This window comes from Oratosquilla oratoria, chromosome 9, assembly GCF_046742065.1.
Source record: "Oratosquilla oratoria isolate Oo_2021 chromosome 9, ASM4674206v1, whole genome shotgun sequence".
NCBI classification, from domain to species: Eukaryota; Metazoa; Arthropoda; class Malacostraca; order Stomatopoda; family Squillidae; genus Oratosquilla; species Oratosquilla oratoria.
In genome coordinates this window covers 58,706,908-58,724,407 of record NC_134785.1, presented here as the reverse complement: position 1 = coordinate 58,724,407, position 17,500 = coordinate 58,706,908, and the positions used below count along the sequence as shown (strand labels likewise).

At 38.2% G+C, this 17,500-nt stretch overlaps 1 protein-coding gene across 3 annotated transcripts in view; it reads left to right on the top strand.

The window, feature by feature from the left end:
- LOC143028459 (glucose dehydrogenase [FAD, quinone]-like) overlaps positions 1–15,036 on the top strand; it is a 36,851-nt gene extending 21,815 nt beyond the window's left edge. For all 3 annotated transcript variants that reach the window (XM_076190591.1, XM_076190590.1, XM_076190589.1), the window contains exons 3-14: positions 64–266; positions 1,564–1,753; positions 1,903–2,037; positions 4,517–4,641; positions 5,590–5,646; positions 6,450–6,563; positions 7,627–7,783; positions 7,952–8,109; positions 10,580–10,757; positions 11,543–11,616; positions 14,295–14,446; positions 14,564–15,036. In XM_076190591.1, coding sequence (XP_076046706.1) covers positions 64–266; positions 1,564–1,753; positions 1,903–2,037; positions 4,517–4,641; positions 5,590–5,646; positions 6,450–6,563; positions 7,627–7,783; positions 7,952–8,109; positions 10,580–10,757; positions 11,543–11,616; positions 14,295–14,446; positions 14,564–14,720 — 1,700 coding nt within the window. In that variant the 3' untranslated portion in view covers positions 14,721–15,036. The remainder of the gene's footprint in view (positions 1–63; positions 267–1,563; positions 1,754–1,902; positions 2,038–4,516; positions 4,642–5,589; positions 5,647–6,449; positions 6,564–7,626; positions 7,784–7,951; positions 8,110–10,579; positions 10,758–11,542; positions 11,617–14,294; positions 14,447–14,563) is intronic.
- Positions 15,037–17,500: the final 2,464 nt, after the last annotated feature.

Here is a 17,500-nt window from a genome sequence, read left to right as displayed (position 1 = left end):
CTTCCACAATCATTATTGCATCCCTGAGAACTAATGCCTTGCTCAATTCCTTTTAACATGTAGTTGGAGGAGGGACGGCCGGTTGCACACTTGCTTCCCGACTGTCGGAAGTTCCTTCATGGCGAGTGCTCTTGCTGGAGGCTGGTGGGAACCCACCGGCCGCTTCCGAGGTTCCAGCTCTTTATGCCTCTCTCTGGTCTGGAGCTACCAGCTATAACCTGAAAATTCCGCCTCAACGTTACTCAGGGTCTGCTCACACTAACAGGGTAAGTTATTCTAAAAGTTGAGACATTATGACAAGTTGAAAAAGGTGGAAAAAAGAGAGTCACGGGTCTCGTTCCGAGTTTATTCCAGACCGGTTTCGTTTGTAGCTTCTCCTGAAGAAGCTACAAACGAAATCGGTCAGGAATGAATTCGAAACGAGACCCGTGACTCTCTTTTTGATCTAAAGGTGTCTTACTTGACCGAAAGTTGTTAGATAACAACTCTCAATAGCCCAACATATGGATAGATATATCTGGTGAATTACTCGATCATATGTAAGCACATACTCGTACTTAATGTGAATAAACGCGTATTTATCAGTTCGCTCCCTGACCTCAGTTAGTGAGCACGTTTTGGTGCCGAGTCATCAGCTAGTGATCACATTCTGTGAATTTGATTATTTCCTGTGAAGTTCATTACTTCCTGTAAATTCTATTACTTCGAATAGTGACAAATGATTGTGTCGTATTTCTTGTAATTGTATACGTAGAGTGCTATACAGTTACGGGTATAAGGTATAGTGTAGTGTTCTAGTTATTAAGAATCAAAACCGTAATATATTTCTGTGCTCCAAAAGGTAGGAGTAATATTATAAGGTTAGCGGGGTAAGCTTTGTGTATATTATTTAGTGTCCATTTTTTTTTTCTTTTTCTTTTTTTCTACTTGCCGTTTGTATTACCGAGGGAGAAACAAAATGGCTTGTGAATGTTGCGTGAACCTGGAGGACCGTCTCAGGAAGTGTGTATATATATATATATATATATATATATATATATATATATATATATATATATATATATATATCTTAATGGGACGAAATGTAGTAGCACATGAAACCCACGAAGAACCCACATTCGGAATAAAAAAGAAACGAATAAGAAAGTTAAACTTCTGTATTTCGGCTAATAGCTATAGCCCTCTTCAAGAAAGTACAAGAAACAAGAATTGTTTGAGATTTAGATACTGTTAAGATGAAAGAGGGGCAGCCACAGTTCCCATTTTGCATGTGTATTCATACATAAAATGACTGCATTGTTGCACAGAAGGCTTCCTGGTAGGATTATTCCTGAGTATCTATCTATATACTAAGGTACGCGCCCACTCCCACCCACTTCCCTCTCATCCATCACCCATTGTTTCCCTCTCATCCTAGCTCCTTATATGTGTATGTATGTGTAGATAACCAGAGGTTATAACATAAGGATAAACGACACCTGGTACGGAATGGGTTATCAAGATATAAATATGCTTAATCGAGAGAAGTTCAAGCTAGGTTTACAATGCTTTTACCAACAACAGGTCACGGATTACCTGATTGGCCGCGGCCTTGGAGGTGGATCAGGCGTAAATCAGATGATCTTCGTGCGAGGTAACCGCCGTGATTTCGATAACTGGGCTGCCCTAGGCAACGAGGGATGGGACTACAACAGCGTCCTGTATTACTTCAAAAAGTTGGAGAAATACCTGGGACCACGCGATCCTGTTAATGGTAAGAAGCGTGTCTCTTCCCATTCCGGTGCTTTGAAAAACGATGAAATTACCATAATTTAGATGTCTTGTTGATCTTTTGATTTGTAGGGAGTTCATCAATTGCCATGTTTAAACGCAGTTATTACCCGCCCCCTTGTCTGTGTTCAGATCCTTATCGAGGTCGAAGTGGACCCGTGTTGGTGCAGAAGAAGAGCTGGGCCACACCGATAGCGAAAGGATTCCTACAGGCTGGCAGAGAACTTGGATACAACACTATTGACCCTAACGGCGAATCCCAAATAGGTAATGCAGTCTCTTAGAAAAATCACACAATTACGTACATGCATTTTTAAACACAATTGTGTGTATACGAGTATGTGTTTGTGTGCATGTGTTTGTATTTTACCTAATTGTATTTACCTAATTGTAGTTTACAGGAAAGGAACAACGCTCGTTAGGTCCCGTCTCCTATTCTCTAATTCTTTAACATACCTAGACTCAAAATCATAAACAGCTACAACTTAATCTATATCCTTAATTTCCTATTATCATTTAGATTTGAACTCTTGTATTGTTTGAGCTTGGGCTATATCGCTTCCTAAGCTATTCCAAATATGTATGCATCTATATGGAAAACTGTATCTCTTCACATACTTTAGACATGTGGTCTTTATTAATTTATTCCCATCACCTTTTAAAGCCTTCCCATCTTTATTCAAGAAATTTCTTCTATCAATACAATCTATCCCCTTTAGTGACCTGAATACTGTAATCATGTCACCTCTTTCTTTTCGACCTTTCAATGTTGGTAGACCCACTGCTTTTAGTCTCTCCTCATATGGTTTATCTACCAGGCTGGGGACCAGTTTGGTTGCTGCCCTTTACATTCTCTCGATCTTACTTATACAGTATCTTTCAATCTGTGTGGGGACCATACTAGTGACGCATATTCTATTCTTAGACGCATCAGTTTTTCTATGAGTTTTTTCATCCCTCCATCCATTTAGTGAAAAGCCACTTTAATCTTTTGTAGCAGTTCGTACATCTCTCCCACATTCCTGCTGATATGTCTGTCAAGTGACAGGTCATCTTTTATTAAGACTTCCAAGTCTTTCTCCTCTTTCGCTTTTGTAATGGGTTCACTTCCCAAGGAACAGTTTAAAGATGGCCTTTTGCCTCTATTGCCTGTTCCCAGTACTTTGTATTTTTTGGTATTGAACTTCATTTCCCATTTTTGGCTTCCTGATATTTTTCTAATAGTCTACCATCCCCCTCGTTTTTCACTTTTCTCGTGATTTTTGCGTCATCTGCAAACACGTTGGCATAGCTTGTTGTTCCTCCCATCATGCCATTGACATAGATAAAAAAATATTACTGGTGCAAACACTGAACCTTGTGGAACTTTACTAGTTACTGGTCTCCAGCTGAGCTTTCATCCTTTTACTACTGTAATTATGTACCTTTCCCTCAAAAACTCTCCTCCATTATAGTAGTTTGTCTCTCCGTCCTCCAACGTGCTCCAATTTCCGCATAATTCAACTCTGAGGCACTTTATCAAATGCCTTCTCTAGGTCACTTTATCAAATTCCCTCTCTAGGTCGAGGTACACATAATCCACCCAACTCTATTGCATCGCATCAATCACCGTCTAAACTTGGCAGTCTATTCTCATCTATTACCAAAATAGACAAGAATCCCCCCAACTCAAATACAATCGTTAATCTTAATATCTGCCACCAGGCGTTCGATTTTCCTGGCTAGCCCATTTTGAGAAATCAGGGAAACGAGGAAATCTTGTTTAAAAAACTAATTGTATTGTATGATCTTGTTCGACTTTTTCTACTTCGTGCATAGGAATTCTGCATATGCATCTATATTTTCTAGTCTTCACTAGGTCAATTAAGAATATGATAAGTTAAAATTAGGATTTTTTCTATTTAGACTATACCATGTAATCTGTATCAGTTGTGTCTACAACCACACTGTTTATATATGTACATTTAAATTATTTACATAAATTTAATAATTCCTTAAAAAAATCCAAAATTATAATTTCTGAATGAAGGCACAGGGATTCTTTCAACTGATCATTATACACATTAACCTAACAAATATATATTTACTTCTAAGTCATTTAAAGCAAATACGTATATACATTAAATAAAAACTACATTTTCAGGCTAATTCAGAGTTCATCATCAACTTCCACTGTGTAGCTTTGTAGTTGTTGAAATGGGCAAAGGACTCTTATTGTTTTCTTTGACATCTAGATGAACCTAAATATTCGAACATTCGATGAACTTGAGCCAACTAACATTAGAAAATGGATTTTTAAATTCTCCGGAGTAATGACTGCATGAAGCTTATGTAGTCAATATTTTCGGGACTTTAGTGACATCCCTAAGTATAAAGAATAACGAAACATTGTTTTAAATCTCCGCTCAGAAATAATGCTAATCACTTTTGATCTCTATTAACCCCCCCCCCCCCCCTTTCTATTACCTCTTGGGCGCAATAGTTATTAAGGATCGAAGCCCCGATTTTCACCGACGAAATGCTCTAATCCACGCCATTTGTTTCATTTTCTTATATCTGTACTTTGATGTAGCATATAGATCCTACTTATAGTCCTCCATGAACGACGGAAACTTACTTAGAAGACACATTTATGAGCAAATTGTTAAAAAGTAAACAAAACAATACATTTTCCTTATGTGAATAAATGTAACGACTTGCTGCTTCATTGATAAACGTTAATATTTTGAATATGCAACTTTTACAGGTTTTTCGATCCCTGATATGTCCATCTACCAGGGCACCCGTTGGAGCTCGCCTGTGGCCTACTTGCGGCCGATTCTCAACCGCAGACCCAACCTCCATGTTGTCCTTAACGCCCGCGTCCACAAGGTAAGGCACACAGCACCAGTCCATACGCTGGATAGTTTCAGGGGCGTGTGATAATAGCCGGGTTCGTTTTAGTCTACTTAGCCAAATTCATGACAATCAGAAGATGAATAACGCCAGTCACTGGCATCCATATGTTACGCGAGCAACAGGAAATACATGTTGACATGCTTGCTTCCCTGACCAGTAATGGAATTGTCGCTTCTTACTAGAGAGGAAACAGCATGACGGACTTTTCATGACTGGTTAATGGGCTATTGTCTGTGTTGTATTAATGTGGGGTTATTTTCATGTCACAGGGTTAGAGAAGTTGGAAGGAGTAGCCATAGTTTGTATAGAGGTGGACAAACTACAATAGAAATTTATATAGATGCTGGGTCAAGCTTGTAGTTACTGGGTTTTTTAGGTTACTACTAATGGTGAAGAATTACTTCAGTGAGAGGAAGGAATAATTGAAATTCTCTCGAAACAACTTATTAAAAAAATATTTAAAAAAAATATGTGAGGTATAGCCAAACGAGACCGCTGACTTGATGGTGGAACACAAATTTGATGCAAGAAGAACATATAACAATACGTTTTATAGCACCACAAATGAATAGGCATACAGGATACGATTTACACTTTATAGAATAATAGTGCTAATATTTATACACATTTACATATATATCAGAGACATAACACAGTATTAATAATGGTTATATGGCCATATTTCTGTAATCAAAGTTCTAGCAAGGAGGTGACAATATTAATAAAGAAAACGACTATAGCACCCACAGGTATTCCTATAGTCTGAATAAAATCGTCTGGTTTTAACAGGAAAGTGTTCTCGCAAAAGGGGGCACTGAGGTTGAATAGATTAATGAACCAGAACTCTTTATAATTGTAAGTTTTTTATGTCCTTTTTATGCACAGTTGCAACACACCTTTCTGATATACTTACCCCTACAGGTCCTGTTTAACAAATATGGCAGAGCAGCTGGCGTCGTCTATGAACAGAACGGGCAGGTAAGCCACTAAGACCTTTGTACATCTTCTTTGCAAGTCTGCGGAAGAAACTCCAAAGCAATTCAACACCGTCAGATGATATTGATGTTTGAACTAGAAAACTTATAACACAGGTGTTATTCGTGTAGTTAGATAACAATATGCAACAAGAACAGGAGCAAGGGGGTGGGTTAACTCACCGGTACTGTGCATGTTAAGGGGTAAAGTAGGTGAATCAATTGAGCAGAGGACGTTTGTTCTGGATCCCTATAGGAAAACACATTTTGTGGAATAGATATTTTATTTGTGAGACGAGAACATGAAAAGGAACCATCCTGAAATCAGACTAGAATAATGACGTTCTTATTCTGAAACTAAGGACTACAACAAATTGAATTGTAATTCCCATAGGTTTATGTATATTTCTTTTTAGACATAATACACATACGCATGCACAAACGTATAATCATACACCATGTTAAAAGGCTAATGCACATTCGGAATATTATAAAGATTATTTTCCCGAATGTTAAAAAATCAAACCCTCATGTCGCTACAATGGAAAATGACAGTATGATGATTGTGTATGGTAAAGTAGTAAGATTTAATTTAATGGTCGTTTGAAAACACTCATAAAGCAGAGATTGTATCGAGCCATAAATGAAACTATCGTCAAACTAGTTTGTTTATACATACATATATATATATATATATATATATATATATATATATATATATATATATATATATATATATATATATTTTTTTTATAATTATTATTATTATTATTATTTTTTATTTATTTATTTATTTATTTATTTCAGATAAAGAGAGTTGCTGCTCATAAAGAAGTCGTTCTTTCGGCTGGGACCGTTCATTCCCCACACGTGCTCATGTTATCAGGCATTGGGCCAGCGCAACATTTGCAGCAACATAAGGTAAGCAGTGACCTACTATCTTCTTAATCCTATACCCACACCAGTTGATGGTAATTATTTTTATTCCATATCCTACATTGCACTCTACTCCCTGTAAATGACGTAATCATTCTGTCCCCTATTGAAGATGCGTCTTGCATATTTGAAAATAAATTTCATTAGTTAAAAAAAATCCTCAAAATATGTTCATAGTACGCATACTTAACAATCTTAGTTCTTGATACTTCTGTGCCCAAACCAATTAATGGTAATAATATTAATTTCATTTTCTATGATGCAAATGCAAATGCAAATGAAAAAAAAAAACAGCAGAGATACGTCCCGTAAAACAGGATTTTATTTTTTGCACAAATCCTCGAAAAAAATACAATGTAAAAATCTCAGAAATGCTTTCATTCCTTCTCGCCCAGGACGTTCGTATGTACGCCGTGGTGGCGTGCGGTAGGTCTGTTGTGTGGAGTGTTTATATATGATATAATTAACTGGGGCTGCTAGAAGCTCCGCCTACCAACCAATCAAAGGCAAGCAGCCAAATACCTAACTCTTCAAACGGTCCAACCAAAGCCTCTAGTGTAGATTTATCACAAATAACATCGTGTACACGCCCCATATAAACGATTGATGTCGAAATATGTGGATGAAACATGCAAACTCGCCAGCAGATGGCAACCTTGATTAAGACCCTACCCAGCATTATTGAGAGATGTTTTGAATACCTAAGTAACGTCCTCAACCAGATCAACCCTGTCGACCTAAACTTCAATGATAGTCTACCAACACTGCCCAAAATATATCAGCTAGACGCCACACCCATTTTGGTTGGCGAAGTTTCTCAGGCCTTCAGGAGCCTCTAAAACAGCAAAGCCCCACGCCAAAATGGCATTCCTGGAGAATTATTCAAACTAGGAGGCGTCCAATAATCTTAATGATCCACAGGCGCAAGGGCAACAAGGCTGACTGTGGAAACTGCAAAAATCATTCAGCAATATTAACAGTATGTATAATTTCTTCTTTTAAGAAATTTCATATAAAACCAACTTGTTTATTTCCTTTTTGCCGGCAGATTCGACCTTTAGTAAATCTTCCTGGCGTAGGGCAGAACCTTCAAGACCATCCGACTGTTTTTGGCCTTTCCTGGACAGTCCGACCTGGATCAGGCAAGACACCTGACCTACTCTTCACGCAAGATGCCATCAATCAGTATCTCCAACGTCGTGAAGGTACGTTCTCTTGCTGTAATGCTCTGGCAAAAATGCAAAGTTGATTCTTGGGTCTAAAACGAAAAGCTGACTTAAAAGAGGAATAGTATACAAGGATATAACATAATTCTTGTGGGTATCTCGCTTTGCTAGTCGATATTCAGAATTCATATCTCCATGTACCTTCAGGTCCCTACTCGGTCCCGACTGAGGTAGAGGTGAATGCATGGCCGTTGGCTGAGAAGGGTGATCCTCACTGGCCGGATATCCAAGCCGTTCTGTTCACCACGACTCCTGCCCAGAGTCACACTGGCGTAGACAGCGATTTTATAGGCTACACTAAAGAGGTGAGTTCAATACCCAGTTCCTTGTTAACATAGACATAGACACACATACACACACGCGCACCCGACGACCAACGGTCCTAGACTGAGCATTTTAAAGGTACCGCCAGATGGATATTTGCCAATTGAATGGACAGGGGGGAAAACAACGCAATTCAGTCACTGCGAGAAGACCACCCCTCAAGGAATGTACGCCAAGAACAGGAGATGCAAAAGGCTAGGCAAATTACCGCCACGATTCGAGGGAACGATTCGGATGTAACAGATTAGATTGGTAATATGTTCAGGCTAAGTCAACACAAGAGGAATGGCGTGCGTCCAATGAAAATAAAATTCAAGTCGCAAGCCATAGCAAATGAAGTAACCAACAAGTCTTAGAAGTCAGTGAGGAGTAGTTTAAAAACATTTGGATTAGGAAAAATGTATATGAAGAGAAACGTGCAAACACGCGGAAGCTCTTAGAGACCCAAAGTTAAGAATGGAATAAATATGAATTTATTATTCATTCGTTTATCTATCTTATTTTATTTTATTATTATATGTATATTTATTTGTTTTGTCTTCATCTATACATTTATTCTATTTTGTTTTATTTTTTCTTGAGAGAGGCGGCAGTATTGTCTTGTCTTGTAGTTTTGGTTTTATCGCCATAGACTGTCTGAGGACACACCGCCTTGGTGAGAGGTGCGTGTGAAGTTTAATTGGTATGTTGGAATGGCTTTGGTTGTGAATAAAGAATACGAAATCAATGTAACTAGCTCGATCATACTGATTAGGTGCTAGCATATGTTATTCGACACTACTCTAGCTCACCTCTGATGTCGGGAGGGGGTTAATCATGAATTGATTTTTGCATTGCACTGACCGAGTATCGAATCAAGGCCTTCCGCGTTCCGAGGCAGACGCGATTCCCACTGCTCTAAGCGGGCTCGTTGCGGAGGTAACACTACATGGAAACTTAAAGTAGCCTATGTTAATGTATATGTTTAACTATCGGCCAGTTTGGAGATAAAGGAGTACTTAAAGATAAACGAGCCTCATATTTTATGTTTAACGGAGAGCCTCCCCCTAAAAAAAAAAAAAAGAAAAAAAAAATAACGGTCGGGGGAACGATAGATACACCTCCTGGATAGAAAAGATAAAATGGGTGGAGGGGTAATGACTGCTGTGAGAAGTACACCATTCTACCATATTGGTGGCAGTCTCACAAGGATAGTAACAAAGAGTTACAGATACAGACGCCCACGCTTCAAAAATACACGCTACATACCTTAGAGAACACGCTACAAATACAGCAACAAACCTTACCCAGTGAGCATAGGGAGCCATATATTATAGTAATTCTGTTATAATAAAAGAAAATGAAGAGGGGAATCCTTAGTGCGATGAGAGTAGGGGAGCGAAATGCTTGGGTTGCACAAACACAAATGCCTTGTCAGTGAGGGAGTCCCGCATGGTAAGACGCGGTTTTACGTAAAAAGCCCCGAAGTTGTAGGTGATCTGGGGAAGGAGAAAGGAAAATAGACCTCCGCGGTCGTGCGATTGATAACAATAGTCAATATGAAAGAATTTTTTGGTTATATTCGGCCCCTAATACTAGTCTAAGTGCCCTTAGTATTGGCAGATAACAAACCCCGTTTCAACCAATAACGCCGTCTTCAAAACCGCAAGTATCTAGAAGTACGTGTGAATAGAATAGGGACTGTTTTGTGACGCGTTGTGACTACTGATAGAATAATTGGCTTAGACGGTAATGGCAGATGTTATTACAAATAATGCATTTGTCAATAATGTGTTTGTGAAATCTAATTGCCGTTCGAGCTGCTTGCCTCACAGAACGTATATATAGATCTTGGAACGTACTGAGGGCATCTCGTTCTCGTTTTCTTTCAACTGTTGAAGGTATTCGCTTTTGAGGAATTTCTGAGTGAATTAGTCGTCTAGTATTCTTCTGCTAATCACCCCGTCGCATAATATATATATATATATATATATATATATATATATATATATATATATATATATATATATATATATATATATATATATATACTTCATTGAAAGAGATGGTTGTATGCTTATGATTTTCTTAAAAGTATTTTCCATATGCCTTGCTTTGTGCTTATTCTCCTCACCATAATTTCCAAATGTTCAAGTTTCACTTACCTTCTAATTTGTAGATATCTTGTCTCACATTCTGTTACTCATTTTAAATTCACCACCTGAATATATTGTTTGAACATGTTACCCGTTCTGGACCTGGATTCCATACTGCTCTACTACCTGGTCTTCAACTAGGTCGCTTGTATTCATTTAGAGATGCATCAAACGTTTATTCTCTTCGAAAGCGAACACAACGGCGCATGCGCGCTCACATGTTGTTGAAGGTGTACCTATCCGAACGTAAATTGTTTTTGTTTTGTTTTTTGTTTTTTTAATTATCCCGTCACATTAAAATTTTATTTCTTTACAGTTCTTCCAGAAATACTTCGGTCCTATCGTGGGGAAAGAGGCTTTCAGTATCAACCCGTACATCACACGCCCAGTCAGCCGTGGCACCGTCACCCTTGCATCTAACGATCCTAATGTCTCCCCTATTGCCGACCCTAACTACCTCAGTCATCCTGAAGATGTTGACACTCTGGTCAGAGGTTCGTCTCAAGTACTTCTGTTTTTGGGTTTTTATTTTCGTATCAATGCCTTTCTATATTCTTTGGCTGGAACTATTCTTCTTTGTAAAGGATAAAGCAATTGGTTTATTTTGTTCAACTATTATGCTCAGCTCCAGAAGTAATGAAACCCTCGATAGAACCATATCCTGACAATTGGCACGCCTGAATCTCAAGAATCCTTATATGTAGAACTTGAAACTTTATCGGACTAATAACATGCTTTATATTAGGCTGGAAAGGATTCAGCGTCTTCATATATCAGGACATAGGTTATTTCGAAAGTCTACTTTTATATTTGGTTAAGAATAAAGTCAGCCTCGTCCATTCACCTTTGCAAACTGGAGTTAGAGGCTGATGCTTCATTTTAATCTCCCAAAACCAAGACATAACCCAGTTTTTCATTGTATTATTCTTCTTTGGCCAAACTACCAAAATTTTTCCAAATACTGTTTTGTCAATTTTCTATTGGGAAACAAGAATGACCTATTTATATAAACTTTTAATTATTTGAGGAGCCTAACTAAATTATTTTGTCTTTCCACTTCGGTCATTTAAGGGAACTGACCTTAAGTTTGATTACGATTAACCACATTTATTGTCTCAATACCCTTTTTTGATTAAACAACTCACAAATCGTAATCTTCAACCCGTGATTTGCTACTTGAATTAGAAACTACACAGCTAGTAACCAATACGATTTATAGGCTTCTATCTTAAGTAGACAGCTCATAGATAGTGACTTACATACAAATGTTCTTCCATAGCCATCAAATTCGCTCTTCAAATTGGCAACACGACAGCTCTCCGGAAAAACTTTGACGCCCGATTCCACGATCTGGTATGTATGAGGTCCTTTATTTTTAGTCGAATTTATACATTCCATATCATATATCCCACACAGCGCACTTGAAACCCATCTTTTCTAGAGCATTCATAGAATGCATAACGAAGTGAGATAAACCTCAATTTTTGCCTTGGTGCTACAGTCTTCCTATCTTTATGTAACAAAAGACTTCTTCCTCTTTATAACGGATATTGCCTGTCCTCAAGGTATACACCCACCCTCCACCCATTACATACCCATCCAGCACACATTTGTTTTCCTTTCTATCTCAGCACCTGTTGGATGACGGGCCATTCCTGGCTCCCGCTCACTGACTGGTCTGAAATACCTCCTAATAAGGGCTCGACAGCTGAAGCTGGTTTACCCCCAACGCTTTATCTATGTGGCAACACTCCTGACCCTACCACTCACGAATAATTCCAGAAGATAAGGAGAAATAGCTCTGAGCCTTGTCACAACTATTCTCCACTCTAACCTATATCTTGCCTCCTCCCTTCCCTGCTCAACAGACATTCCCCTTTTACCCACAACCTCCTTTGTACCCGTTCTTGTTTAGGTCATTTATGAACATCAATGCATTATGGTGCATTGCATACAAATGCGCCAGGTGCTCAATCTGTTGGAGTGAGAAGGTAGCCATGGCCTTTCTCGCGCAGTTGTTGTTGATTGGCAGTCATGTGTCACCACAACGTATGGTGCTGACCTGTCGAGTTGCTGAGTGACAAGACAACGGGAGTTTTGACTCGGGCCTTTCTAAGCGCGGATTCCTTTCCGAGCTACTTTGTGTATTCTATTCTAGTAACAATATATGATCAAATTTGTTCCATTCTTTGAGGAATTCAGTGTTTCCCAGGAAAAAGTCGGGAGGCATTCCTTCACCCCCATCCATCAACCTCATTCTCAGTCTTCCGCTTAAGCTTACTCCATCTACCTCTGCCTTCCACGTTCTTTTTGCTAATCTCTCTTCATTCATACTTTCCATATATCCAAAATATTTTACGTCTGCCCCCCCCCCTTCTTTGCCTCCCTTATCTTGAGTTTTGGTTATCTTCTTCTTGTACCTCTCATATGCTTCCCTTTTTCTATTTTGCAACCTGTCCTCATACGTTCGCTTCTTCTCTTCCGCTAAAGTCTTCATTTTCTCTTCCTACTGTTCACTACCTCTCCTTCGTTTCCCTCCCATGTTCCTCGTCCCACATACCATCTTTACGAATTTTATCACTTTTTCCATAAAACATATTCATTTTTGTGTATGTTAAAGACAGATTGAACATTTTTAGAAGCTCTGCCATGGGATTCGAACCGTGCGTGACCTCGTGATTATGGACGCACGGGTCAGGGTTCGAATCCCATGGCAGAGCTTCTGAAAATGTTCATATTCATTTTTCTTCTATTCCTGATTCCCCCAATTCCTCACCACGGTAATCATTCTCATTATCCTTCTCATTGAATTTATTTAATCTCAATACTTTTATGCCTCCCTCCCTTTTCCTCTGTCTCCACTTTTCCTTTATTCTCAATTTTTCTTCTAGCAAAATTTTATCTGACACTCCCCTACTCCCTCACTCCCCTAAAAACATGAATGCTCAGAACTCTTCTAATCCTCCGTTAGGGTTCCACTATCCCCTGTCAACCACCCGTCTCTCCACTCCCCTTCCCCATGAATACTTATCCTTGACTCTCTTCTTTAACACTGTGCTTGCTATCATCAACCCCCTTTCCAAACACATTTGCAAAATAATATCTTTACTATAGTTCTTACCTGACACCACAAACCTTCATACTATTCCATCTATTGGCTCCTTTAGCATTGAAATTCATTAGCACCATTACATTAGCATTCCTTCCAAATATCTCTTTTTAATCGATCCAAAAAGCCTCCCTTTCCTCTTCACTTCTCACTACGAGGACCGTATGCATTCATAAAAACTCACATCTTCCATCTCACATTGTCCTCGAAGACAATTCCCTCCACTCCACCACGTAATTTTCTATCTCAGTACTTTCTAGTGGAACCTTTACTTCCTTCCCTCGCCCCGTCACCGCCCTCGCCACTCTCCCCACCACACTCCCAAACTCAAACCCGCCGCTCCCCTTCAACTTAGTTTCACTTAACGCTAACACATCCAATTTCCTTCTCGCAAACAAGCTACTTATATTTCCCCTTTTCCCTGTATAAAAAAATCACATTTATCGACCAGTTACAAGGGATCTGGTTCGAATCCTCCATATAGAGAGCAATATTCCTAGTCTCATCAATATGTCGGACTTCGTCGTCTTTTACGACACTCATGAAAAACACGATGTCAAAATTATTTACCACCCTACCACAAGGGATTCGGAAGAGATCGAGTTATAAAAGTGGAGGAGAACATGTTCAAGGGGACAACAAAAAGGAGGGACAACTATAGTACAAAAGTCTCATTATTCCTCTTTGAGTAAAATTTTTTGTTTGAACCTAGGCAGTAAGGGTGCCCCAAAACAGCCCCTAAAGTATTGAGTGCATGTTACCATGCAGTTAATACTCCAGTACAGTGACTCCTTGTAGCTTATATAAGTTTTCCTAAGCAATCAGGATTTTTTTTCTAAAATGGGATGTATTATATCTTTTAGAACAATAATGAGAAGTGTTTGATATTCTAGCCTTCATTCCCTCCCCTATCTATCTTCAGCCACTGCCGGTTTGTGAACACTTAGCTTACGGCTCATACGACTACTGGGCTTGCGTCGCGAGGGCTCTCGTGCGCACGTCTGCACATCCCGCTGGCACGTGCAAAATGGCGCCCCTGTCAGATCCATATGGTGTTGTCGACAACAGACTCAGGTAAGTTGGTCAAATACTTTGAACTGCATGAATAAATTATTGACATTAATTATAGCTGTAATGATTGGTGGATAATTCTGCAGCAGAAAATGTATGTTGTTCTGTTTTGCCTCCCAGAGTGAGGAAGGTAGCTGGGCTAAGGGTGGTCGATGCTTCCATCATGCCAGTTGTGACTTCCGGGAACCTGAATGCTGTCGTCTACATGATTGCCGAAAAAGCTGCCGACATGATTAAGCAGGATTATATTCGTCAGGAGCAGGAGCAAGACGACTGATTTTTTTTCTAAGCGTCGGTGGGATCAGCTTCCAAGAAACTATTTATAATTGTGAACATTATACATATTGTCAGTGGAGAAAAAACACGCGCGTGCGCACACACGCACACACACACACACACAATAATCCACACAGATTTGCCACAACATCTACAATAAAATAATATCTATGCCAAGAGTCAAGACTGTTCTAGGTATGATGAAATGTTCCATACCTCTTATGCCTGTGCTCTACCGAAATTAATTGTGTTAATCTGGTCAAAGTAGGATTGTCAACTCTGTAAAGTTACAATAAAGGACAAGAATTTCATAGATATTTGTTTGTGTGGTTTTTTATTCCGTTCCCATGGGTGCCAATATAAACTGCAATTGAAATAAAAAAATAACACAAGAATGAAAATACGATCTTATCTTAGTACATTTTTTTTTCTTTTTTTTTGCTCTGGCTTTTTACTGACTTCAGAAATTTGGTATCATCTTTCATGATTTTGGCAAATTCCAAACAACTATCTTTCAAGTGCATATAAAAAAATTAATTCTTAATTAATTCTACGGACCAAGTTTCTTTCATCTCGCCATTTAGATGATGTTGCATTAAAAACTTTCAACATATACCGATGTTCCAAGAACTGATAGCACAAATAAAATAAAATGAAAATATTGACAACTTTAAAATAAAGTTTTGAAAACAATGTTATTTTCTACTTGTTGTTTTAGAGCTTATGAAGAGTTTAGAGTTTTGAATTGTCATTCTTTTTATAATCAATGCTATTTCAAAAAGATAATCCATTTTCAATTGCAGCTCTTTTCTATTTTCAAATGTTCTATTCGACAAATTTCTGTTATTTCGGGAATGAATTGTTAAGGAAACTTAGATTTGATAATTTACAAATGTTGAGTTTTCATTGAAGTTTATTCTGTTTTCCAAGTATGTAATTGCAAAAGTAAGAAAATATTTTCATATCGAGATTTTAACTTATTTCTTAAAATTTCCATGTTAGAAATATCTATAGCTGTAGTTTCAGTTTTTCAAGTTCTTTAACAAATAGTTTAAACCTCCATTATATGCTGCGAGAACATCAAATAGAATTAAATAATTTGTGGTAGCTTATTTCTGTGGAATCATTATCATTTGAAAGAAGTTTAAATAATTGTTTAGAGCAATCAGTTGGTCTGCTTAAGAAATAGGAAATCAGGGCTTTCCAAGAAGGTAAAATTCTTTCAATGCACGGCTGTATGCAAATGAATGAATTTTTTTAAGTTTCACGTCTTTTTGCCGACACTGATAAATGGCCATATATTTTTGAGACAATATTTACTCCGTCCACATATTAGTTTTCCTAGGCACTTTTTTACTGTTTTATGTGGAATGTGCGCATTGCAATTAACTTTAACAATACTGTCGTTTGAAAATCCATGTGAACAAGTTGTATAGACACGGTAAAGGAAACATGGACTGGAGGTGAAGGCGTGTATATAAACTCTGTATGTATCTAGTATGATCATTCCTTTGAGAAAGTCAAATGACGAAACGTCAGGAATAAAAGCTTCACCTCCAGTCCATGTTTCCTTTACCGTGTCTATACAATACTGTCGTTTATTGTAAGGATGTTAGCACAAGTGCTTTACTCCAAAACTGCAATTTGCAATATCTGTACTAAAACAATAAACTAATTTTCAGTCAAGTTACAAATTGGCCATAGTATTAAAAAAAAATAAACATTTCATCTGGACTTTCATCAACGTTCTCAAAAAAGTCGATTACGTAATTCACAGTACCAAAATCCATGTTTCTTGCAGCTTATACTGATCTCAAGAAGGCATTTACTTGGTGCATCGTGGAATGTTCTAGAATCTTCTGCGGATCCGTAGGATTCTTGCAAGGATTATTGACTTGATATCTGGCTTATACTCTTGGACGAGTACTGAAAAATATGGAGGAGGCGTGCCTAGCTTCTCAACTGTAAATCAGGAGTGAGGCAAGGGTGTGACCTCGCATAAATACTTTTCAACACCTCCCATGGCTGTTTGCTGATGATGCTGTCCTTCTTGCGGAGTCGTTGTAGGTCCTGATTGCAGCCATCGAGTTACTGCAAAGTGAGGCGAGACCACTTGGACTTAAGGTCTCAGGACCAAGACCAAGGTCATGTAGTTTGGGGATGGCAGTGAAGCGATCATATGTGAATCTGTAACACTATTTTTCCTGCTACTCTGAGAATTATTGAAAAAGTTTCGAATTCAGTTTCAAGCTACAATCAAGGAAGTTGCAGGGACGATTGTGTTTAACTGCATGATGTATTTGAACTACTTCCGAAGCAATTATATTATCTTATGGTTTGGGATTGACGTTTATGAGAAATGTATCAATTAAAGAAATGGAAGAGGATGCAATGCAGTTATTTTTATGACTGAAGTTTTATGTTGTGTGATCGCTACAGCATCCATATATCTAATATTAAAAGGTTCTATTACAAATAATATACTTTGACTTTTGTAATTGTTTTGCAACCAGCCGTTCATACTCATTTTCCCTGATTTTGTTATTTGAGTTGGACACTCTCTTATTTTTTCATGAGGGTTCCATCACTACAAAGTATTAAACAGCCACTTACTAATATATCAAGAGAATGCAAAAGAAAAGAATGATTAAGTTAGCATTTGAAATTATAAAAAAAAATTGCGAGGAGTTTAATGGAAGAACTAGACAACATCAAGTGGGACATCATAGGACTGAGCGAAGTCCAAAGATCAGAAGAAAAGCTGATACAATTACAAGATGG